Here is a 24,825-nt window from a genome sequence, read left to right as displayed (position 1 = left end):
TGCACTATATGCAAACTAACTTGGATGTAAATTTAAAAATAAATAAATAAATAGAGAAAAAAAAATGCTCTCTGCCCTTGACAATTTTCCAATTTTGTTAGGCAATCAATGTGTGTATGCTTAAATAATTAGGTAAGATCTGCTCAAGCTGGGGGAGGGAGCACTAAATAATAACGTACTTGGTAAGTGCCATTGGTGGTCAGAAAAGAAATACATCAGAGTACAATCTGTCCAGTGAAGATGGTGGGATTTGAGTTAGGCCTCCAGGGTGCATAGAATGTGGTTAGGTCAGGAAAAAGAAATACAGCATTTCAGGTGAGATAAACAAATAAAGCACAAACTGGTAAAAATTATTTGAAATGTTATATAAATTATCAAAATCATCATTAAGGTCACCTGACTTTTTCAAAAGACCCAATACTAGTGTTTGTCAAGATTTGTTTTCAAAAATAGTATGAGCTTTTTCTCTCTCAAGCAATGAGGATGAACTTTTTTTTTTAATGTTTATCCATTTTGGGGAGAGAGAGCATGAGTCCGGGAGGTGCAGGCAGGAGGAGAGGGGGGAACAGAGGATCCGAAGCAGGCTCATGCTGACAGGACAGAGCTCGATGCTGGGCCTGAACTCATGAACGGTGAAGGTGAGATCACGACTTGAGCTGAAGTTGGACCCTCAGCACACTGAGCCACGCAGGTGACCCTGAACGTGTATTTTTTTAATGTTTATTTTTTTTGAGAGAGAGAGAAAGCAGGGGAGGGGAAGGGAGAGAGGGAGACACAGAATCTGAAGCAGTTTTCAGGTTCTGAGCTGTCAGCACAGAGCTGGGCTTGAACTCATGGACCCAGACATCATGACCTGAGCCAAAGTTGGACACTTAACTGACTGAGCTACCCAGGCCACACCACCCCCCCACTTTTTTTTTTTTTTTTTTAACTGAACGTGTATTTTTATTCATTTATGCAGCCTGGGACAGGCTAAAGCTAACTGGTCTGTTGAATGCCTGAAACAGGTCCTAAATTGTATCTTATCTCTGCCACCAGGAACCAACTGAGAAATTACAGAGGAAATTGCTTGAACAGACCTGAGGCCAGGTTTTACTACCACCAGGGGGAGAGAGCACATTAAAAAAAGGAGAAACCAGTTGGCAACCTTTTCTAAATCTTCAGATTGCCCCTGACCCACGCACTAAATTGGGATTCTGGGTCACAGCTTCTTAAGTATGTATTCTTTGAAACAACCACATGTCTATATTCTTAGAATTGTATTCTCTAAACCACATGCAGGGGCTTCTTCCAATAAGCAAAGTAATGAATTCACACCTAAAAGCATTCTAACTTATAACCTGATCACACAGGTATCCTCCTTAACCAGATATTTATTATATGTACCAAAGTTTTAAAATGATTACAAAATACCCAAATTTGGGGCAAAAAAAACAAAAACAAAAAAAACAAAAAAACAAAAAAACCCAGGCATGTATCTGGCAATGAATTATTGGTCCCTTACTTAGATCCTTCACCCTTTCAGAAGTGCCTCAGCAGGGCACCCCTGGACTCCCCAGTTGCAACTTCCCATTGACCACCCTCCCTTCCCTTCTTTTTTGGCCTTCACTCCATTTTCATAGCAAACTCTGTCCCTATCCTCCTGACCCAGAGTTACTTTGGAGGAGGCACCGATTTTCTTTCCATGGCCAGCCAGATGCCCTCCTAACCATGACCTCTAAACATTGCTCTCCTGGGCCAGATAAAGATTTGTTTTTGTTGTTGTTGTTGTTGTTTGTTATTTTTCAGAGAAGGATGCGTGAAAAATTCGACGCAAATACCATCGTGACATAATTTTAAGCATTAAAGTTTCAGGACCAAGTACTAAAATTCTTAACATGAATTAGTTTGTGTAATCTTCACAAAACTCTACGCCACAGGTGAGGGCACTCAGGCACAGAGCAATTAAGCAACTCGCTAAGCCTCAGAGCTCATCAACTGCGTGTCGTGGTTTGCACCCAGGTGGGCTAACTCCTGCTGGGGCGACGCTGAGTGGCGGTGGGATGGGAGTGCCGGCGCCGATCCGCGGCTCCCACACACAAATGCTCTTTACTTTGCTACCGCCCGCAACACAGCATAACGGTGCAGTCCGGGGCGGGGGTGGGTGCGGTGGGGCGCCCGGAGCCGGGCCGGAACCTTTTCCGCCCCCGCGGGCTGCAGGTTAGGCGCAGCTCCTGCAGGCACGTGACCAGTGTCGAGCGGCGCGCGGCGGCCAAGGCGGGCCGAGCCTGGCCGGGGGCGGGGCCTGACGGGAGCTCCGCCCCGTCCCGGGCCAGTTAACTGGCGGCCGGGGCGCGGGCGCGCACTTCGCCGTGCAGCGGTCGGAAGAGCTGGTGGCCTGGCAGCTACGGCTATGGCCACGGTGCGGGAGAAGGCGGCGGCTCTGAACTGTTCAGCTCTCCACAGCCCAGCGCAGAAGCCTCCAGGTAGGTGATGAAGACCCCTGTCCGGGACGTGTGGGGGTCACAGGGCGGGCTGGGGGGCTCAGGATGCGGTTCTTGCGCGAGGCTGGCACGCCGCCGGGTCCAGCGGGCTCCACGCAGCTGTGCCCCCTCGGGCTAGTGCCCAGGCTTGTCGGCGAATTGGCTCCCTCTCTCGCGGGTGGGCTGTAGCCGGCCGACCCTGCCGTCCTCACAGCCCAGCTTTCTACTTAGTCCCCAACTTGAACTTTGTTGCGCGCTTTTCAGTGGCCAGCTGCGTGCCAGGCGCTCTCACTAGGTCTCCAGATAGGCTCCACGTCGTTACTCGTAGAAAGTTTATCTGGACTTGTATGGCTCTTTGCCTTCTGTCTCAGCCACAAGCCTCGGCTCCACAGTATGGCCAGGAACCGAGTGCCTCTCTTGCCCGCTCTGTTCTCCAGACTTCCTGGGCTCTGTTCAACGGGCAGGACCTTGGCAAAAAAATATTTGTTCGTTAAATTTTCTGGATAGGCAGTATTTCAGTGAATAGAAGTTTTGAACTCTTTTTAATGGCTACATGACATTAGGAGAGACGTTGATGAATTTCTGCCACGAGCTTAATCGTGGCTTGGCTTTGAGAGTAGTTTGCTTAGCCTCTTACTTTCTTTGAATGTCCAAACAAATGAATGGAATGGATGATAAGTTCTAAAAATCTGATCTTATCATATTACAACTCAGTAAACAAACAAACCACAACAAACTATCCAGAGAACACTTGGCTCTTTTTTTTTTTTTTTTTTTTTTTTTTTACTTTCTAGAGAAGTTACACCCCTACCCTCTTCTGCATCTGCTCTGTAGGGTGTTCTACAAATTGGTTCCCTATCTGACAAAAACTTTTCCTTTGGAAAATACCAACCGGTGAAACTGGCTCCTTCCTCAAGGTGACAGTAGTCAGTGAATTGACTTAGGTCAGATAGGTGCATCTCAGTGGCTCCAGTCTTGTGTTTGACTTATAATGACTAATGCCCCTTTTAATCTTCAAAATTCTAATGATAAATTGTGATGAGAACTACTTTAGGAATAATACTGACCTTATTCCCCAATTTAAAGGATTCAGATAAGCATATGATGGCTACATTCAGAATTTCTCTGTGTTTTACATTGTGAAAAGAGTTGTTTTATATTCATCACTTGAGAATTCAAAATCAAATCGTATTGGAAACAGACTTGGGAAATCTTTAGGCTTACTTTCTGAGAGAAAGAAATTGCCAAATTTTACATGATTAAAAACATGGCACGCTGTCTTCTCTAACAGCTGAAATACCAGTTCTGAGCTTTGGGCATTTGTGAACAGGTTCTTAGATGGCATAAGCGAACAAGTATTCAAAATTAAGTAGATGACTTTCAGAGGGAAGAGCTAAAGGGCTGGTTAGCAGATTTGAACACATGGAAAAGACCAGTGTCCTGCACAGCAGCACAGTGGGCAGAGAAAAGCCCACTGCCTTTTCTCATCTGTTTTGCTTGCTAGGGTTGGAACCCTACCTGTTAGCATTTGTTAATCCCTCTTACACCCTTTAGTTGCCTTCTCACAGTCCCAGGGAACACAGTAATAGGAGCCTGTGCTTCTTGGTTCCTTGCTATTTCCTTTCTGTATGCTCAGGCAAGCAGCTTTCTACTCTTAGTTCTCTACCTATTCGTAACTCTTCCACACCTTAAAGGGGCTGTAACAACCAGGGACCTAGTTTATGTAGAAGAAATAAATGCCATATGCTAACCTTCAGGACATACCTTAAAGATACTTGCCTTTTAATACAGACAAATAAGAAAGTGGCATGTTATCCTGTTTTCCTTTTATACTGTAACCCAATTCTCTGAATTCACCAGGTATCACTTTTCCAGGGAGCTCAAAGTACTTCCCATATGCTAGCTCATTAATCTGTGTGAATTAAAGTAGGGGCCAGTGCCTACTTGTATTGATAGTTCTTTTAACGTATTTTAAAATTGTTCTTATTAGAAGAGATTTCTTTTACATTCTTTACCTGCTTGCAACCTTCTTAGAGGCAGTCTCTGTCTTCAGCATGACATCTCTAATACTAAATAAGAGGAAAACAAACTTTGAACTATCAAAACCAATATGCAGTAAAAATGTTGTATATTGGTATCAGTGTATAGCAGCAGGCTTTTCCCACTTAGTTACAGCTGCCTATTTTAATACCCCAAACTCAGTTCTCTACATTTATCTATTTTCATAAGGCTTTGGTTAATGTCCAATAGATGTAGTTCTTTTCCTTTGTCTTGAAAACTCTGTAATGTTTTAAAACCTCCTGAAAAAATTCTTAACATTATCTTAAATCCTAAATGACTTAGGATTTACATATTATTTTCTGATGAAGAGTTAAATCTTCTGGTATGTGACACATCTTGCCTTATCTGCTAACAGTCTTTATTTATTGAATACTGTTTGGAGCTTGACATCATCAGGTGAGGTGAATAGGTAAGGGATAAACTCTTTGAAGGTAGGAACTCTGTCCCCTTAGTTCAGAGGAAGGAAGAAGAAAGATACCTTCCTTTTTTACTTTTTAAATAAATTTTTTAAATTTTAGAATAGACTTAATTTACAAAAAAGCCACGAAGTTAGTATATAGAGTTCCCATATGCTCTTTACTCATTTTCCCTTACTATTAACATCTTATATTAGAATTGTATATTTGTTGCAATTAATGAACGAGTGTTAATGCATTCTTATTATTAACTGAAGCCCATACTTTATTTAGAGTTCCTTAATTTTTGCTTAAGGTTCTTTCTCTGTTCAGGGATCCCAATCAGGTTTTTCCATTACATTGAGTCCTTAGGCTCTTCTAGATTGTAAGTAACCCTTTCCCACTTTGTTTTGAAATACACATCTGTTAGATGCTGGGTATTGACATATTGTCTCCTATGATCCTGATGGTAACAGAGATCAGTGCAACTAGGTCTCTTTTGCAACAGAAAAATAACCTTGTTTGCCCAAGATTGCATTATAGTAAATGATGGAGCCAAGAATAGAACCCAGGTATCTGGGACTCCAAAACTCATGCTTTTGTCTTACTCTTTGTATCCAGAGAAAGGAGGACTGTACGTCCTGCATTAACACAGGTTTTCATGTGTAACTAGTGTTCACTTAACCCACAGTTTCTGAACTTTGGGCACTATTGACATTTTCTTCGTTGTGGGGGTTGGCCTGTGTTTAGCAGTGTCCCTAGGCCCTCTACTCACTAAATGCCAGTAGCACCAACCCCTCCTTTGCTTGTGACAACCAAGAATGGCTCCAGACATTGCCAAGTATCCAGTTGGGGTAAAATCATCCACTAAGAACCACAGCATTAACTCTCTTTTCAAAGTTTTTAGTAGTTGGCAATCATCTACAAGTATTGAATAACCAAATGTATTTTGTGAGGCAGTTTATAAGGCAATTAAATAATTTGAACTTTTGCAAACTGTAAGGACATTTGAAAAAAAAATAAGGCACTTACTTTTCACTGTTCAAGTTTGTGGAAAATTGCCTAACATGAGCTATCTGAATTGTTTTGTTTTGTTTTGTTTTTGTTTCCCTGTGGGGTGGGGACAGTCTAATGCCTAGGAATAAAACGAGATCGTTACATGTTAATTTAGAAGTAGCATGTTTTGGGGGGTACCTGGGTGGCTCAGTTGGTTAAGTGTCAGACTTCTGCTCAGGTGATAACCTCGTGGTTTATGGGTTTGAGCCCCCAGTTGGCTCTGCACTGACTGTGGAGCCTGAAGCCTGGGTATTCTGCCCCTGCTCCCTTGTGCTCCCTCTGTGTCATTGTCTCTCAAAAATAAATAAACATAAAAAAAATTTTTAAAGCATGTTTTAATAATTGTGTTTACCTTGCATCAGGATCCAGTTTTGTAATGTATGTATTGATCTTCTACGGAGTTCAGTAATCCTTCGAATTTGAAGTGATGATAGAATTTGTTTTTGCCTTTAAATAACACAAGCAGGGCCATGGTAGAGGTGCTGCACAGATCGTGGTTGAAGCTGATTATCCCTTTGTGACTTTTGAGTAAATGTAATTTCTTGACATATCTGCCTTATGGCTTGATTTTTAGGGAATTATTGTAACAACTTGTTTATTTAGTGTATATTTATAGAAATGAAGATGATTATCAGTAGTATTACAAACATATATCAGAGTTCAATATTAGAAATTTAACTTTTTTAGTCTTGGTAAATTCTTTTGGGTAGATTTCAAATACACGCAAAGAACAGGTCTTTGCCTTTGAAAAATAACTATTTTCAAACAAAAATGAATCTGCTTGAAAAGTGAATGTTAACTAGTCTAGATTTATATAGGGCTTAAGAGTATGTATAGTATATTATATATCTAGTTTAAAACAATTTCTGAGCCTCTTATTAGGCTCAGACATCTTCCAAAAAGCTTTGTATCTGATAAGGTCACATTTGTTCCTATGCTTCATTTCTTACCATATTTTATGTCGTGTTCAATGTCCATATCTAAGTGGAGATGGGGTAGAATTTCAATCTCTCAAATCCTATATTCAGCAGTTGAGACTGGAAACTAACCTTAAACACAGTGTTCCACTCTTGTATCAGTAAATGAAGAAACCGACCTATAGAGGTTAACTCTCTTATCCAAGGTTATCACAGCTGATCTCTAGACTCTTTGATCCTTTGGTCATGATGCTTTTAGAACATGCTTGACCAAATATAAATTAAATAAGGAAGTTTCAAGGATGCAGCTAGTGATGAATTTTAAAGAAATGTCTAGCTCATATGCTAGTGAGGGCTGGAGACAGGCTGAAATTCTGATTGCTAGATTTACAAAGCATTCATTGTATACTTCTGGTCTCTTGAATTCTGGTTGGAAGTTGCAGTAATTTGTCTTACTGGGCCATGGTCTGCTATACCAATATTCATTTCAGCTCTTAGATGATGATAAATAAGTTTCAAACCAGCATGTGGGGGACCTGTGTTCAACTGGTGAAGTCAGCATTAAAAAAACAGGTTATCCTGGTGTGGGTTTTGGCACATTTACTTGTCAAGTCCAGGGTATATTATGTATTAAAGTATCTGTATGAACATGAGCTACTTTGGGTCTGTGGGTGGTGATGCTTGAGGGGAAATATCCCAGGATGCAATGGTAGGGAATTAATGGTCAGTGAGAACAGAGGGGACCTGAAAGGGCTGAATTGTATCATGCCTGGAGGACTCTGGAAACATTGTGTGGTTCATAGGTGCCTAGTATCCTGCTCTAACCTGTTCTTTAATCTTTTATACTGTGTTATCCAACCTGCAAAACTTCCTGATTTCCCATATTTAAGCAGCAAGTTAATATGGGGAAATTTATTCTTAACTCCCCGGTTGAAGATTAGCCTTTTCCATGTCGCTGAAACTGAGTGTCCCCTCCCTCCCACTCCATTCTGTGGTCTTGTTGATCTCAAATTAGTGACTCAGCCTTATTTTTTAGGATTTGTATACTTACCTACTTGTAGTTCAACTGTTAAGACTGATGTGTTTCAGATTTAACATTATTACCCAGAAGTCTATTTCAATCTACTTGAAAAGCACTCTGATCTCTACAAGTTCAAATCTTATTTTCCTTTCCTGTCCTACTCCTGCATACTGTGACTAGTATATATTATGGAATTTATGATATCCTCTATTTTAGGACTAATGAATACTGTATTTATTTAATGACTACTGTTTTTAAATATTTTTTAAATGTTTGTTTATTTTTGAGAGCAAGCACAAACGGGGGAGGGGCAGAAGGGGGAAGGGGAGACACAGAATCTGAAGCAGGCTCCAGGCTCTGAAATGTCAGCACGGAGCCCAGTGTGGGGCTCGAACCCATAAACTGTGAGGTCATGACCTGAGCTGAAGTTAGACGCTTAACCAACTGAGCTACCCAGGCACCCCTTGAATTTTGTTTTTATTTTTATTATTTTTTAAGTGTTTGTTTTTGAGAGAGAGAGTGCACGTGCAAGCATGGAAGGGGCAGAGAGAGAGGAAAGGGAATCCCAAACAGGCTCCACACTGAGTGTGGAGCCCGACTAACTTGGGGCTTGATCTCATGACTGTGAGATCATGACCTAAGCGGAAATCAAGAGTGGGATACTTAACCGACTGAGCCACCCAGGCGCTCCTCTGAAGTATCTTGAATTTTAAAATATAAAAACAGTCTTGCTGATTATTTTAAATGAACATTAAAGTAATTGGTAGATAGTTGAATTACCCATCTACTTTTGGTATTGGAAATATACAAATAAACAGTAAAGGGCTTTGTGTGTATGTTAGTAACTTAAATAGTGAAGATGTTCAAATTTCTAGTAGCTACAAAATGGCACTGCAAGTGGATACAGTGTGATGGTTCACTGTGGTTCTTTTATGTATTATAATACAAAAGACGAATTCCAGATGACCCACTTAAAATTTATGACCCTAGTGCATTAAGTGGAGTTTTAATGTCTTTCAGGAACTTATCTTTGCTTTCATCTTATACCTTATATTTTATCTAAACATGCAGGAAGATAATTTCAGGTAGCAGTTTCTGTAATTATAATTCTCTTATTCCTTAGAGTTGTAGTGATACAGAGTTTTCCTTTTTACATGACCTTAAGGGAAGTAGTAAGTTTTCAACTTCTCTGTCAGAGAATCCTAAAAATAAAGGAAGTGATCCACTTAACAAAAATAGAGGCTTAAAAATTAGAACCACTGAATATTCAGAGCATCATTGAAAATTGTAACACATAAAAAGGCACAGTCTGTGTTTATGTAAAAAGAGAGCAAGCCACCCAGCCACCAAGCTTATGATTAGCTAGACTCTGTTCCATCAGCTTATTAAACGAAGGTCTATGTTTTCCTTTTTATTGTTTCTCCTTTTCTTTGTAGTTTTGCCAAATACCAGTTTATTAAAATCAGGAAAAACATGATAAATCTTTGAAAGCATGTTTTCTGTTTCCTGTCTTGCTGAAACCTTGCTTTATCTCTGTGCTTTTCCTATCTTTGTGGTAGGTTGTAAGCTCCTATCAGGCAGGAACCAGTTTTCCCTGTTACAAAGTGCTTAACTCCTAAGCCTGCATAGTAGGAAGCTTTAAAAATATTAGTTTAGGGGCGCCTGGTGGCTTAGTCGGTTAAGCGTCCGACTTCGGCTCAGGTCACGATCTCACGGTCCGTGAGTTTGAGCCCCGCGTCAGGCTCTGGGCTGATGGCTCGGAGCCTGGAGCCTGCTTCCCATTCTGTGTCTCCCTCTCTCTCTGCCCCTCCCCCGTTCATGCTCTGTCTCTCTGTGTCTAAAAATAAATAAACGTTCAAAAAAATTTATAAAAAAAAATATTAGTTTATTCCAACTGCTGTGTGTATGTATGTCTATAATTATACATCTATTTACTGATAAATGCTTTAAAATCATATAGACCATGAACCAAATTCCAATACCATCTCTTACAGTATAATGTTTGGAAGTTACATTTAACCTCTGCGAATCTATTTTGCTTCTCTGAGATTATATCTACCTCATACGGTTGCTAATGTTGTAATGTAATTCATAAGGCACTTAATAGAGTTCCTTACACATAATTGGTAACTGCCACAAGGTCCTACTTGATACCCCACCCCAAAGACCATTTCCACTCTCCTCTGATCTCATTTCCTACTGTTCTTTCCCTGGCTACCCACCTTGGGCATGCTGGCCTTGTTCCTCCTCTCCTGGCCAAACACACTCGGTTTCTAGAGCCTTTGCTCTTTCTGTTCTCTTTCCCCAAATATCTCCACAGCTTGCTTCCTGGTTTTACTCCAGCTTCTGCTCAGAAATCACCTTGTCAGATCTTTCCTGACATCCATCTGAAATAGTGTTCTTTCCTCACCAGGCTTTATTTTTCTTGTTAGCATTCATATAACATGTACATATTGTCTGTATCTTCCCACAAAGTATAAGTCCATGTAAACAGGGATTTGATTTTCCTCACCTTTGTATCCTAGCATGTAGGACAGCGTTCAGCATATAGTAGGCACTACATTTTAAATGAGTTGCTACTAATTAAAAAGTAATAAGCTGACCTCATAATTGTTCCTTAGTAATAACTTTGGAAATTGCTACTTTTTTAAAGTTTATTTTACTTATTTTTGAGAGAGGGAAGAGAGGGAGGGGCAGAGAGAGAGAGAGAGAGAGAGAGAGAGAGAGAGAGAGAGAGAATATCCCAGGCAGGCTCCATGCCACCAGCGCAGAGCCTGACGTGGAGCTTGAACTCACGAACTGGTGAGATCATTACTTGAGCTGAAACCAAGAGTTGGATGTTTAACCAACTGAGCCACCCAGGCTCCCCTGAAATGGCTCCTTTTTTTTTTTTTTAATGTTTATTTTTTTTTATTTAAAAAAAAATTTTTTTTAATGTTTATTTTTGACAGAGAGAGACAGAGCATGAGCGGGGGGGGGGGGGGGGGGCAGAGAGAGAGGGAGACACAGAATCTGAAGCAGGCTCCAGGCTCTGAGCTGTCAGCAAAGAGCCTGACACAGGGCTCGAACCCACAGACAGCATGATCATGACCTGAGCTGAAGTCGGACGTTTAACCGACTGAGCCACCCAGGTGCCCCTGAAATGGCTATTTTTTTGTTTAAGGATTGCTTAGACCTTATTATAAATGAACAAGGTTACTCTGCATTTTTCCCATTCCAGGTTTCAGCGTGGCCCAGAAACCATTCGGAGCCACCTATGTGTGGAGCAGCATTATAAACACTCTTCAAACACAGGTGGAGGTGAAAAAACGAAGACACCATTTAAAAAGACACAATGACTGCTTTGTTGGTTCAGAAGCTGTGGATGTCATTTTTTCTCACCTAATTCAGAATAAATATTTTGGTGATGTAGATATTCCTCGGGCCAAAGTGGTAAGAGTGTGTCAAGCACTTATGGACTACAAAGTATTTGAAGCAGTTCCAACCAAAGTCTTTGGAAAAGACAAAAAACCTACATTTGAAGATAGTAGTTGCAGCCTTTATAGATTCACAACCATACCTAACCAAGACAGTCAATTAGGCAAAGAGAATAAACTATGTTCACCTTCCAGGTTAGTATATAATGTTAGATTATCCTGGGGGTATTGGCAGGATATCATCTACTTTTTAGCAACAGGCTGAATGATTTTATATTATTTTGGAAACCATAAATGAGGCTAAAATCTGGGTCTGTGGGTAAATTTGATAAAATACAGTGAACTTTTGTTTATTCAGTATCTCCTGGAATTCTTGCTTGTTCATATTTTATATCTAGCAGAAACAATCAACAAACTTTGATTTTTCTGCTTCAAGTTACAATTATAGCGTAAAAGTATGTTAGTTTATGCACAAAGTGGTATGAGAACAGAAAATGTGAAGGTGGGCAGGTAAGTTATCACTAGAATCTAGGAAATGGCAGATGTGAAGTATGAAAGGCATGTGGGACCCAGAGTGCGGAGAGTTTCATATGACTTGAGTTTGCAATCGATCATACAGATGTTGGGGAGGCCACAAAAAAATGACATTATATTTTAGAAAGGTCATCCTGGTGGCCATCTGGACATCCTAATGGGGATAGCTAGTTAGGAATCTATTGCAGTATTGCAGTCTATAGACGGGGGTGAAGTGGGGATTGTGGTGAAGAGGGAATCAATTAAAGGGAGACTGGGGGACAGAATTGTAGAACCCAGTGACTGAAATGGATGAATGTGATAAGTACATAATTAACTTATTTGTCATGAAGTAAAATGTTTCCCTTTTATTTCCTTGAGCTAAACTGTGTAGAGGGGACCATGCAACTGAAGCCTTATAATTCAGATCTGACCTAAAGAGTTTTAGTCTTCCCGACTTTCAATTATTTTTAGTGTATTGTGTATCAGATATTGTGTATTTTTAATGTCTTTAGTGTATCAAATATTTTAATGTATTAACTTTCAAAACTTTATATTTAAAAGATGATAAAATTACCTCTAAATATAGGAAGGAGATATGAGGTGAGATAGGGCAAAATCCCTGCTTTCCAGATACAGGTCCACATACTTTATCTGAAACCTTTGGGGCTATATGCATTTAGCAATTTGGAGCTTTGGAGATCTTAAAAAGATACTTTTGTATATAGACCATATGTTTGGTAACAGTCCTGGAGGGATCCTGGGCAGCATCTGGTAACCGAACGTATTAGTATTTCTTCAGTAAACAAAATACTCCTCTAACTGGGAGAAGGAAAGGCTATGATAGTCTCAGGTTAGCTTTTGCCATCATATGAGTTCTGAATAAACTTTAGATTTTTCACAGCTTTTTGGGTTTGAGAATTGTGGGTAAAGGATTATCAGCTCTGTATTTGGAAAATGATGAGCACTATCCACCCCAGAAATAGACATAACTGATAAAAAACAGCATAATAAAGTTTGATTACGTTCTAAAATAGGAGACCAAAATTTTAATCATCAAATTACTTAAATCTAAATGTTCAGGGGTGCCTGGGTGGCTCAGTTGGTTAAGCGTCCGACTTTGGCTCAGGTCATGATCTCGCGGTTTGTGAGTTCCAGCCCCATGTCGGGCTCTGTGCTGACAGCTCAGAGCCTGGAGCCTGCTTCGGATTCTGTGTCTCCGTCTCTCTCTGCCCCTCCCCCACTTGTGCTCTGTCTTTCTCTATCAAAAATAAATAAAATGTAAAAAAAATTTAAAAAAACATCTAAATGTTCAAAGGAGAATTTAGAGTGTGTGTATTTAGACTTGAGAAAGAAGGTGCATGTTTTTGTATTCTGTTGTTAGAATTTGCATTTGTTTTGTTTTTGTTCTGAACTAAATAAACTTTGTAGAAACTCTTAGCTTTCTAACAGTAAGATATTTCTCTGGGCTTACTACTAAACATTAATTTAAAAAAAATTCATTTTAGGTATTCAGATGCATTATTTAAGTCGTCTGATTCCAAATCGGCAAGTTTAGAGGATCTCTGGGAAAATCTGAGTTTAAAGCCTGCTAACTACCCTCACATAAACATGTCTACAACCTTGTCTCCACAAGGTAAGTAAAGATGATACAAGCAAGAAATACAGAAGACCAACTTCAGATAAAGTTAGTTATTTAAAACTTTTCAGTCTTAACCTTTATTAGAATTTAAATATTCAAACCACAAAGAAAGAGCACACTGTGTATTAAAGCTGTTTATATTAAGTTTTAACAGAGGTCTATTATCTTTAACAAATAGATCAGTGTTGCAATTCTTGAACACTGACTTTTGTCCTATCAGCTGGCAGAGGTTCAAATCTGCAGTGTTTTGCGTGCAGATTTTTATTTATTTAAAATATGCTCTCAGATATTTCTTTCTCTAACATTTTATTAGGCTAAATAAAATTTTGAAAATTACATTATTAATGTTTAACATTAACAGAACTCTTATGTTCTTCCTGGTCTTTGGCAAAGGATTGTAGACTCATGACCGATTTCCACCTTCCCTCCCCCATCCTAGTTGTGGAAACCCTGAGTGGAATAATCTGCAGCCAATAGTTTCAAACCAGTTTTCAGATTGAATAATGAATCATTCTTTCTTCCAAAGTCCTTATTAACATGTTATATGACTTGATCTCTTATCTCTGCCATATTGCTTTTTACAGTACAAGAATGAAAAGAATTCCTGTTGTCCAAGTCTGTTCTCCTACACTTTAAACAAATCTTGAATTGTTTTTATTTTCTCATAAGAAACCACTTCATAAGATTGACTTTTTTCCCTTTCCTTTTTTTTTTTTTTTTTTTTGCCACAAACTTCTACCTTAGACTTGCCTAGACAAATACTGTGGTGAGCATTTAATAAATATTGTTACTTTTTACCTTGTCATTTTTCCTGTGTAGTTATTAATGAAGTATGGCAAGAAGAAACAATTGGACGTCTGCTGCAGCTTGTAGACCTTCCACTTCTTGACTCTTTACTCAAACAGCAAGAGGTTGTATCTAAAGTTCCTCAGCCTAAGAGGCAACCTGACTTGATCAACAACAGTAACTATCTGGATCGAGGGATTCTCAAGGCTTACAGTGACTCTCAGTATGTGGAAATACATCCATCTAATAATTTGAGTGTGTTTTTAGGAAGATTATAGATAATGGTTTGAAGATAATCCTTTGAGTTCTGTCCACAGGATCAGAGAGATGCATTAGTCAATTGATAATTATCAGTACTTGGGAAAGTGAAGAACAAAATTACCTTGGTCAAAATTAGAAACAGATTTAATTTTCATTATTTTTTATATTCATTTTTGTTTCACACATACCTTCACTTGCGCATCAAGTGAAGAAGATGATTATGTTCCATCTTCTCTCTGTTAAAATGTAGGGCAGCACTGGGGGTTGTATGGAAACCAATTTGACAATAAGTTTCATATTAGGAAAAAATAAAAGGAAAAAAAATAAATGGAATAACACAATATAAAAAAATTTTTTTTAAATGTAGGGCTCTCTGGTCTTCAAAGGGCTTGGAACAAAATTAACAGATTTGGCAAATTCTCAGAATCCTTTGCCTACCTATATTTTTATACTTCTCCAGAATATCTTGAATATGTATTTTTAATTGTTTTGTTAAAGAAATATAATGAAAGTAACTCTTGTTCTCATATCTGACCATCATTCTTCCAAATATAAATCTTAAGGTATGAAGGCTTCACTTCAGGTGCTAAGGGAAATATGATTTTTTTTTCCTTAAGGAAGAGTTCTGTATTCCTTATAACTTTGAAACTCTTCTCCTAAGTAAAACTATCACATGTTAAAATCTTGTATTTTTTTGTTTCTTATAGCTTATTTAATTTTTAATTATTTTTGCCTTAGCAGATAGCATTCAGTAGTTAGGGAGATAGAAATGTTTCAAAGGAATGCAACTTACATTTTCAGTACTTCATAAGTTCTACAGTCCAATGAACTATTAACAGTTGAATGTCAAAAGGTAGTTTAAAACCTTATGCAAAAAGCAGTTAATCCCAACATACTAGTTATTGACTCTGTGTATACAATAGGAGGCTTATTAATCAATAAGAATTTTAGAGTTAAAAAAGATTAAATCCTACATAATTCTTTAAAAAAAAAAAAAGAATTTAAATCCTATTTCTACAATCTAAAGTAACATGAAAACATTTTTTATTTTATTTTATTTTGGGAGAGAGCGAGCGCGTGGGACAGAGGGAGAGAGAGAGAATCCCAAGCAGGCTCCACACTGTCAATGTGAGATCATGACCTGAGCCAAAATCAAGAGTCAGCTGCTTAACCAACTGAGCTACCCAAGTGCCCCTGAAAACATTTTATAATTACCTTAAATTTTAAATACAGAGTTAGAAACTGTGTTAAAAATGACCTTAAAGGGGCGCCTGGGTGGCTCCGTTGGTTAAGCGTCCAACTCTTGGTTTCGGCTCAGGTCATGATCTCATGGTTCATGGGTTCAAGCCCCACGTCAGGCTCTGTGCTGACAGCATGGAGCCTGCCTGGGATTGTCTCCCTCTCTCTCTGCCCCTCCCCTGCTCGCTCTCTCTCTCTCTCTCTCTCTCTCTCTCTCTCTCAAAAATAAATAAACATTAAAAAAAAAAAAATGACCTTAAAGATCATCTAGCTGCATTTTACCATTAACTTGATGAAGCTGATGCCCAGAAGGGTGACTTGACCTGTCCGATATAGTGCACCTGAGTGGTGACAGAATTAGTTGTCCTGAGTTCATGGCAGTGGAGTGCATGATTTTTTAAAAACTATATATAAAATACATATGTACATTAACAAGTTGAATACTAAAAGCTATTCATTCTATTTTTTGAACTGTAGCATTTTTCTGAAGTTACCCAGCTGGCATTTTATTAGAAGTAGAAATTAATATTTAATTATTTTGAAACCCTACCTTATCTTCCTCTATTCTCTCCTAGCCAAAGTGTGAGATGATTGATCACACACAGAGCTGTGGGACCCTGAGCATGTAACTCAGTTTCTGGGCCTCTGTCATAAATTTCAAGAGTAGACTTTGAATTTTGATGTCCTTCTTAGTTTATATTGTAGTGGATAGCTTCTGTTTTCCCTTCAAAAGAAAAAAAGAAAAAGAGAGAAGACCTATTAAGCCAAGCTTTTGGTCTGTGATACATGATCTACCAATATTTTAAAAAGAATTACATGTATCTTTAAGGGTATAGAAATCTATCTTCATGGCAGACTTGAGATAGGTAGTAAGTACTGTGTGTACATTTGTTGCTTTTTTGCTTTTTAAAATAAAATAATTCTTTTTTCCCCACAGGGAAGATGAATGGCTGTCTGCAGCAACTGACTGCTTAGAATACCTTCCTGATCAGATGGTGGTGGACATAAGCAGAAACTTTCCTGAGCAACCAGATAGGATAGACCTAGTGAAAGAACTTCTGTTTGATGCCATTGGCAAATATTACAGTAGTAGGGAACCTCTGTTAAATCATTTATCTGATGTTCATAATGGCATTGCAGAACTCTTAGGTAAGTAAGAGCTTACTGGATCCTGGAATGTGTCTTTTGGAAAAAACAGGAAGAAGTTAATTATCCTCAGAATTAACCAAAATGGCACTACTTCAGGCTGGGAGTGGATCTGGATTAATCCATGGAAAGTATGTTTATTCCAAAACTTCTAGGGCTGATTTGGAAAGAGGCTTTAATAAGCTGTAAAGTTACGCAGGAACTTCTGTTGGCACAGGAGAATGCTACCCTCATTCACTGGAAGTTTAATAAGTACAGCGTGGTAGTTCTCTTCTGTAGAAAGCACACCAACATCACCACTCTTCCCACTCCGTTCTCTTCAAAATGGCAGACACTCTGTCCCTCTACCAATGAGCCAGACTGTTCCTCATGGTTTGTTGAAAACAAATCGGGGGTTTCAGAGAATCCTGTCTATTTTTCTCAGGTAGAGTTGGATACATCAGTACTTTACACATAGTGTACACTTGAAATGTATTGAATTAATGAAAAGCAGGCTGGGAATTTATTTTCAAAGCCAAGAATTTGATACAACATCCTAAGATTGTTAATTTTGACAAGGATTTAGTGAATGAGTTGTCAATTTGAGAACAGGCTGTCTTGAAGGTTGGTATTGGTCATTTATTGTAATTCCTCGTCTTTTTGTTTTGTTTTGCTTTTGAAAATAGTTTTGAATAAGTTTACTGTTTAACTTAAGCTTTAACTTGAATTTTGTTCCTTTAATAGTCCCTTTTGGTCAAAATTAAAAGCCGTTTTTTCTTTTGGCTGAAGTGAATGGGAAGACTGAAATAGCATTAGAAGCTACTCAGCTCTTTCTAAAGCTTTTGGATTCCCAAAATAGAGAAGAATTTAGAAGACTACTGTATTTCATGGCTGTTGCAGCACATCCTTCTGAATTTAAATTACAGAAAGAAGTAAGTCTTTCGTCTAAATGTTAATTGCATTCAGTAGCCTTAATACTTACAGGATGCACATATCAGATTATTTTACATTGGCACCAAGTATGCTGAAATGAATAGCTATTAATACTTAATATTGCCTTTTATATTAAATTTAGTTCAAATATACACTATTGGGTGTGTTTTGTTTTATTTTTATAGAGCGACAACCGAATGGTTGTGAAAAGGATATTCTCAAAAGCTATTGTTGACAATAAAAATTTATCCAAAGGCAAAACTGATCTTCTGGTACTCTTTTTAATGGATCATCAAAAAGATGTTTTTAAGGTAAAATTCTGAAAGTAGTTAAATTGAGCTTATGTAATAGATCACTAGATTGCAATGCATTTGAATAATGTCCCATGTCCCTCCTCTTTTTTTTTTTTTTTTTTTTTTTTTAAAGATTCCAGGAACTCTACATAAAATTGTTAGTGTTAAGCTCATGGCCATTCAGAAAGGAAGAGATCCAAATAGAGATACAGGTAATCTGAGAAATAGTATTTTCATGATCTTTCAAAGCTAAATTCCTAGTATTTATTTGAAAGTCTTGCTGTAAGTAGTTGCACTTTAATTTCAATTAAACTTTAAACTCCTTGGAGTTACCCAGACTTGGCAGAGACCCTCCTTATGTCAAAAAGTAACTTGACTGTTTCCGATTCTGTGTCTCCCTCTCTCTCTGCCCCTCCCCCGTTCATGCTCTGTCTCTCTCTGTCCCAAAAAAAATAAATAAAAAACGTTGAAAAAAAAATTTAAAAAAAAAAAAAAAAAAAAAAAAAGGGGCGCCTGGGTGGCGCAGTCGGTTAAGCGTCCGACTTCAGCCAGGTCACTATCTCGCGGTCCGTGAGTTCGAGCCCCGCGTCAGGCTCTGGGCTGATGGCTCGGAGCCTGGAGCCTGTTTCCGATTCTGTGTCTCCCTCTCTCTCTGCCCCTCCCCCGTTCATGCTCTGTCTCTCTCTGTCCCAAAAAAAATAAATAAAAAACGTTGAAAAAAAAATTTAAAAAAAAAAAAAAAAAAAAAAAAAGTAACTTGACCTGGGGAGCCTGGGTGGCTCAGTCAGTCAGTCAAGCGTCTTACTCTTGACTTAGGCTGGGGTCATGATCTCGTGGTTTGTGAGTTCGAGCCCTGTATCAGGCTCTGTGCTGACAGCACGGAGCTTGCTTGGGATTCTCTGCCTCTGTCTCCTTGCCCCTTCATGACTTGTGCTCTCTCTCTCTCTCTCTCTCAAAAATAAACTTAAAAAAAAAAAAAAATAACCAGGGTTAGAAAGTCAGCAGTGCTTAGCATCTTCATTGCATTTTAAAAACTGGGGAATAAAAATAGAAATGTGAAAATATTATTTTTTTAGTTAAATCTGAGGAATAGATTCATTAATTGAACTTTTTACTTTTAAACTTGAAGGATATATATATTGCCAGAGAATTGATCAAAGTGATTATTCTGACTATACACAGAAGACAACTAAGGATGAACTAATGAATTTACTAAAAACTATTGATGAGGATTCAAAACTATCTGCCAAAGAGAAGAAAAAATTGCTAGGTCAGTTCTACAAGTGTCATCCAGACATCTTTATTGAGTATTTTGGAGACTGAGTTTTTTAATGTCTGTGTATAAATTATGTATTTTAAGAATAAATTATGTATCCCAAATACCTAATCACATTTGTAATCTTGGGTGTTCTAAATATGAAATTGTACTTAATAAAATGTTTTTTGTATAAACTGAGTCTTAGATGGTGTATTGCTGTTAAGTATTGACCTGTTTAGGGTGAGTTGATTTATAATTACTCTGCCCAATACTTTATAGAACATCATAGGAATATAATGATATGACATTGCAGTGTTTACATAACAGTATTAAATAGTAAGGAAGTCTAATTAACAGTTAATAGGACTGTGGTTTTTACCTTGAAAGGTACTCCTTAAAGATATAAAATAGAAATTCAGGCTATGATAAAATTCAGGCTACACAAACAGTAGACAAGTCAGAAATTGAACTGTCCTAATAATGATTTTGAAAACTTCATCTTTTTAAGTTTATTGTGGAAAACTTCAAACATATATAAAAATGGGGGAGAATGGAATAATAGAATAACTTCTACATACTCATTATCCAGTTTCAACAATTGCCAACTGATGGCCAATCTCATTTAATCTATACCCCCATGCATTCTTTGCTCCCACCCCAGCAAACTTCAGACATATCACTTCATGTATAAAAGTTCAGAATGTGTAGCTAAAACAGGACATTAAAAAACTAACCACAGTATCATTATTATATACACACAAACCCACAATTCCTTAATACCATCAAATATGCATTCAGTAGTCACATTTTCTGATCTCACATGATTTTGACAGTTTATTCAAATAGGGATCCATTAAAGTCCATAAATTGCAATTGATTAATGAGCTTTGTAAGTCTCTTAATTTATATGTTCTTTTGAATCTTTCCCGTTTCTCCTCGCGCTGGGTTCTATGCTGACAGCTCAGAGGCCTGGAGCCTGCTTCGGATTCTGTGTCTCCCTCTGCCCTCCCCTGCTTGTACTCTGTCTTGTCTGTAAAAAATAAACATTGAATAAAATGAAACTAAATTTTATCTACTTAGAGATACTGCTGCCTACATTTAAAGAGAGGTAGGGAGGAGTGCCTGGCTGGCTCAGTCTGAGCGTGTAACTCTTGATCTCAGGGTTGTGGTTCGAACCTCACATTAGGTATAGAGATTACTTAAATTTTTTTTTGAAAAATAGAGGTAGGAAAGACTCAAATGATGAGCCAATATGCTGGCATGTCAATCTTTTATTTTCTAACCTATAACTGATACTAGTCTTTAAATGGGAGAAAGTTGAGGACTCCTCTATAATGTACCTGTGATCCCTAACCTTGTGAGGTTTTTTGTTTTTTGGCTTTGTTTTCATAGGCAAGAAGGGAAGGTAACTCTCTTTACAGTGTAGTGAAAAAGAGAAGATAAGCTTGTTTGTGATTTAAGTGTGAAGTTTTCAGAAACTACTGAAAGTGCAGTGAGACCATATGGGGAGTGTGGGGGTGGTTCTTACCTGGCTGCACACTGGAATCACCTGGAAAGCTTGGCAGTTCTTCTCTGGCATCACCCCTGGAGTTTCAGATGATAGTTTTAGAACTCCTGCCTGCCCCCCCCCCAGGAGATTCTAAGGTGTAGTCAGGGTTGAGAACCACTAATCTAGAGACTCTGTACATTAGTACAGAGCAAAACTGTGTGTACTGACTTGCAACCTTTGCACGTAATGATTATTTGGCAAACAAAACTACCATCTCTCTTTCAGGGGAAGGCAGAACTTCCTAGTTATAGTCGTGGTCCTAGAAGCAGCAGCATTCTAATGGGATGATAATTCCATGGAAAATCTAGCAAGACCACAATTTACCTGAACCTTCATAAGCAAGAATAGAATAAGGTTTTAAGAAAAATTGGTCATGTTTACTGCATGGTCAAAGTTTTAAACTGTGGGTTCTGTGCTACGCTGAATACTGTGGGCAGCCCTCCTGTACCACTAGAACTGTATGTTGTTTGCTATGTGCCCTCATTTATTCATCCAGGATAACCTCTTGGGAACCCATCCTCACTTACACAACCTGATGCCTAGGAAACTGAGCTTTACCACTACCCTAGCTGGGTAGAAGAGGGCTAAGCACTGATCGACAGCTTACCTATAGGCAAATGACTTGAGTTTGCATAAAAATCAGCTTGGGCAGTGAAATTCTGTATAGAAAAATCCAAATTAGGGAGCAACAATTAAAGTAAGCTAGTCTGTTTTATGAAGGGAGTACAGGAGACTGCAGCGAGGAGCAGAGGTATGATGAGAGTGATCCTTTGTGTCTAGGGGAGTTGATAGGATAGTACTGATTTCTAGAACAGCTGCCAGCTTGTTTTTCAAAACCCTAAGTGGCCTTTCAGTGAACTCCCTTTATTTTGAGGTAATTTGAGTTTCCAGTCCTTGCAACCCAAAAAATCACAGAAGGTGTCAGTATGTTTTTAATATTTTTTTTTTAATTTTTTTAATGTTTATTTATTTTTGAGACAGAGACAGAGCATGAACGGGGGAGGGTCACAGAGAGAAGGAGACACAGAATCTGAAACGGGCTCCAGGCTCTGAGCTGTCAGCACAGAGCCTGACGCGGGGCTCGAACCCACGGACCGTGAGATCATGACCTGAGCCGAGGTCGGACGCTTAACCGACTGAGCCACCCAGGCGCCCCTGTTTTTAATATTTAAAGGAAACCAAATATATCAGAAGATTACAAGTAAGCCACTGCAAGTCAAATCAATAGTTTTGATAGTGTAACAACATCCCCTCCACAAGTGAAAACTGTATATTAATCCTTAAAAGAAGGTAGTGGATTCTCACTAGGTGTGTGGACATAGAGGGTGGGTCTCCCTAGGGAGGTAGTTCTTGCCTGGCTGTATGTTCAAATCACCTGGAAAGCTTAACAGTTCTGCCTTGGCATCACCCCCAGAATTTCAGATGATAGTTTTAGAACCCTCCACACCCCCAGATTTTAGGATGTAGTTAGGGTTGAGAACCACTAGAGACTAATGGTATATTAGTCTGGACTTGGAAGTGAGAACTGAATGTTTTCTTGGTGAATCTTTGTTCCAGTTAGTTGAGTATTTTAAGGATTTTTTTTTTTTTTCTCTAAAGTGAATCCTCATCCGAGGACTTTTATGCGTGTGTGTATTTAAGAAAAAATACCCAACGTGCTAGTTTGTGAATGGTATGAGGGTGTTGTATTGCACTCAGCCTTCAACACTTTAGGAATAATTGCCCGGGTGTGATCTATTTAGAAATATTGTTTGACAGCACTAACTTCACTTCATCTTGCTTTGTTCTAGTTATTTAAATTTAATGAGTTTTATGGGTTACAGGTGAGAGACTTAATTATTACCTTCATTTGGTTTAGGACATACATGACTTATGCTCAGTCTTAAAGCATTTTTACAAATGAACAATCACATAGCCTTTATTTTTTAAGACTAGGCCCCAAAACTATTTTTTAATTAACTAATTTATTATTTTTTGAGAGCGCACACGAGAGCAAGCGGGGGAGGGGCAGGGAGAGAAGGAGAGAGAATCCTAAGCTGATGGCACAGAGCCTCATGCTGGGCTTGAACTCACCAACCATGAGATCATGACCTGAGCTGAATCAAGAGTCGGATGCTTGGGGCACCTGGGTAGCTCAGTCGGTTAAGCGTTAAGCGTCGGACTTCAGCTCAGGTCATGATCTCACAGCCCATGAGCTTGCCAAGCCCCGCGTTGGGCTCTGTGCTGACAGCTCAGAGCCTGGAGCCTGCTTCGGATTCTGTGCCTCCCTCTCTGCCCCTCCCCTGCTCATGCTCTGTCTCTTTCTGTCTCAAAAATAAATAAAAACACACACACACACACAAGAGTCGGATGCTTAACCAACTGAGCCACCCAACGACCCTGGCCCCAAAACTTTCTATTCACATAGTTTGCTACAAGGTGAGAAAACCATGGTTTTCTTGGAGCAGCCACTAGTCCAGCACCAAGATAAGCATAGTCCCTGCTACCTGTGATGGAGGGAGATGAAGCTCTAAAACAAGCTTGTTTTAGCATGAATTTTTTTTTGAAAAATTTATGGTCAAGTTGGCTCACATACATTGTAGTCTTGAATTCAGGAGTAGATAGATTTCTGTGATTCATCACTTACATACAACACCCAGCTCTCATCCCAAAAAGTGCCTTCAATGTCCAGCACCCATCAACCTTCCCCCCCCCCCCCCATCAACCCTCAGTTTTCTCTGTAGTTAAGAGTCTCTTATGGTTTGCCTCCCTCTCTGTAACTTATTTTTCCTTCCCTTCCCCTATGGTCTTCTGTTAAGTTTCTCAAGTTACACATTTGAGTGAAAACGTGATAATTGTCTTTCTCTGACTTCACTTAGCAGAATACCCTCTAGTTCCATCCACATTGTTGCAAATGGCAAGATTTCATTCTTTTTCATTGCCAAGTAGTATTCCATTGTATAATATATACCTTTATCCATATAAATATATGGATATTTATATGGATATAAATGGATATATATAAATATAAATATATGGATATATTTCCATATATACATATATGGAAATATATAAATATATTTCCTTTATCCATTCAAGCATGATATTTTTTCCCTTCTAAAACACAGTTCATAAAACGCCCAAAGTGCTTACTGTTTCTGTACCTACACCAAGTGGAACCCTCATGGAAACTGCCCCCTGCCTGGCGTCTTTTCAGGACTCAAGTCTCGCTCTTCCTATGGACAAGTGTGGCATCCGCTTGGATAAAAGAGATGACCTCAAAACCAAAATGAGTCTGTGCCATTAAAGTGAGGCTTGGCTACCTAGGTGGTGGGCGTGACTTTTTTTTGTTTGTTTGTTTCTTAGCCCAAATTAGAGGAGGATGATAAATTATGTGCACCTAGAAGACATGATGGTAATGTTTAAATTTGAAAACCCGGGCGGGGAAGGCTTTGAATGCGGTTGTGAATGAGCGGCCTATCGCTTTCTTTCACTTGACAGACTCCGTGCCAGCTCTACCACGCGTTCCTCTCCCGCCTTACACTCTCTCAGAGGCGCCCGCCGTTCTGTACGGAAACATGGCGCCGCCCTGCGTGGGGCGGGCACCTCCAGGTCCCGAGCCACCACCCACTGTGCCCCCTCCGCAGACCCGGAGCCCACCTCTCGCATCTACATACGGAAACAGGGCGCCTCCTAGATTGAACCACCTCTCACTAAGCACCCTGGGTCCGGACAGGGCCGCGCCTCCCGCCTTTCCGTACAGAAACATGGCGCCGCCCTGCGTGGGGCGGGCGCCTCCCGGCTAAAAGGCTGCCTCCCCCTTCCCGACGCTTGAGGAACGGCCGCTTTGGCCGCTACCCACCGGAGTCGGGTAGGGAGGACGGCCCTCAGCGCGGCGAGGGATGCGGCCTCGGAAGGA

The 24,825-nt window shown here is 39.3% G+C and overlaps 1 protein-coding gene across 1 annotated transcript; it reads left to right on the top strand.

Annotated features, from left to right (window-relative positions):
* The first annotated feature begins 2,332 nt into the window (after positions 1 to 2,332).
* DEPDC7 (DEP domain containing 7) lies at positions 2,333 to 19,576 on the top strand. Its single transcript, XM_019456634.2, has 9 exons — positions 2,333 to 2,465; positions 11,133 to 11,523; positions 13,350 to 13,477; positions 14,303 to 14,492; positions 16,707 to 16,918; positions 17,684 to 17,826; positions 18,013 to 18,138; positions 18,254 to 18,332; positions 19,250 to 19,576. Exons 1-9 carry the CDS (start codon positions 2,393 to 2,395, stop codon positions 19,441 to 19,443), a joined length of 1,536 nt encoding a protein of 511 aa, XP_019312179.2. The 5' UTR covers positions 2,333 to 2,392; the 3' UTR covers positions 19,444 to 19,576.
* Positions 19,577 to 24,825: the final 5,249 nt, after the last annotated feature.

This window comes from Panthera pardus, unplaced genomic scaffold (genome assembly GCF_024362965.1).
Source record: "Panthera pardus isolate Hobbes unplaced genomic scaffold, ASM2436296v1 HiC_scaffold_12, whole genome shotgun sequence".
Taxonomy (NCBI): domain Eukaryota; kingdom Metazoa; phylum Chordata; class Mammalia; order Carnivora; family Felidae; genus Panthera; species Panthera pardus.
Note: the sequence above shows the minus strand (reverse complement) of the source record. Positions and strands in the feature narration are given on the sequence as shown.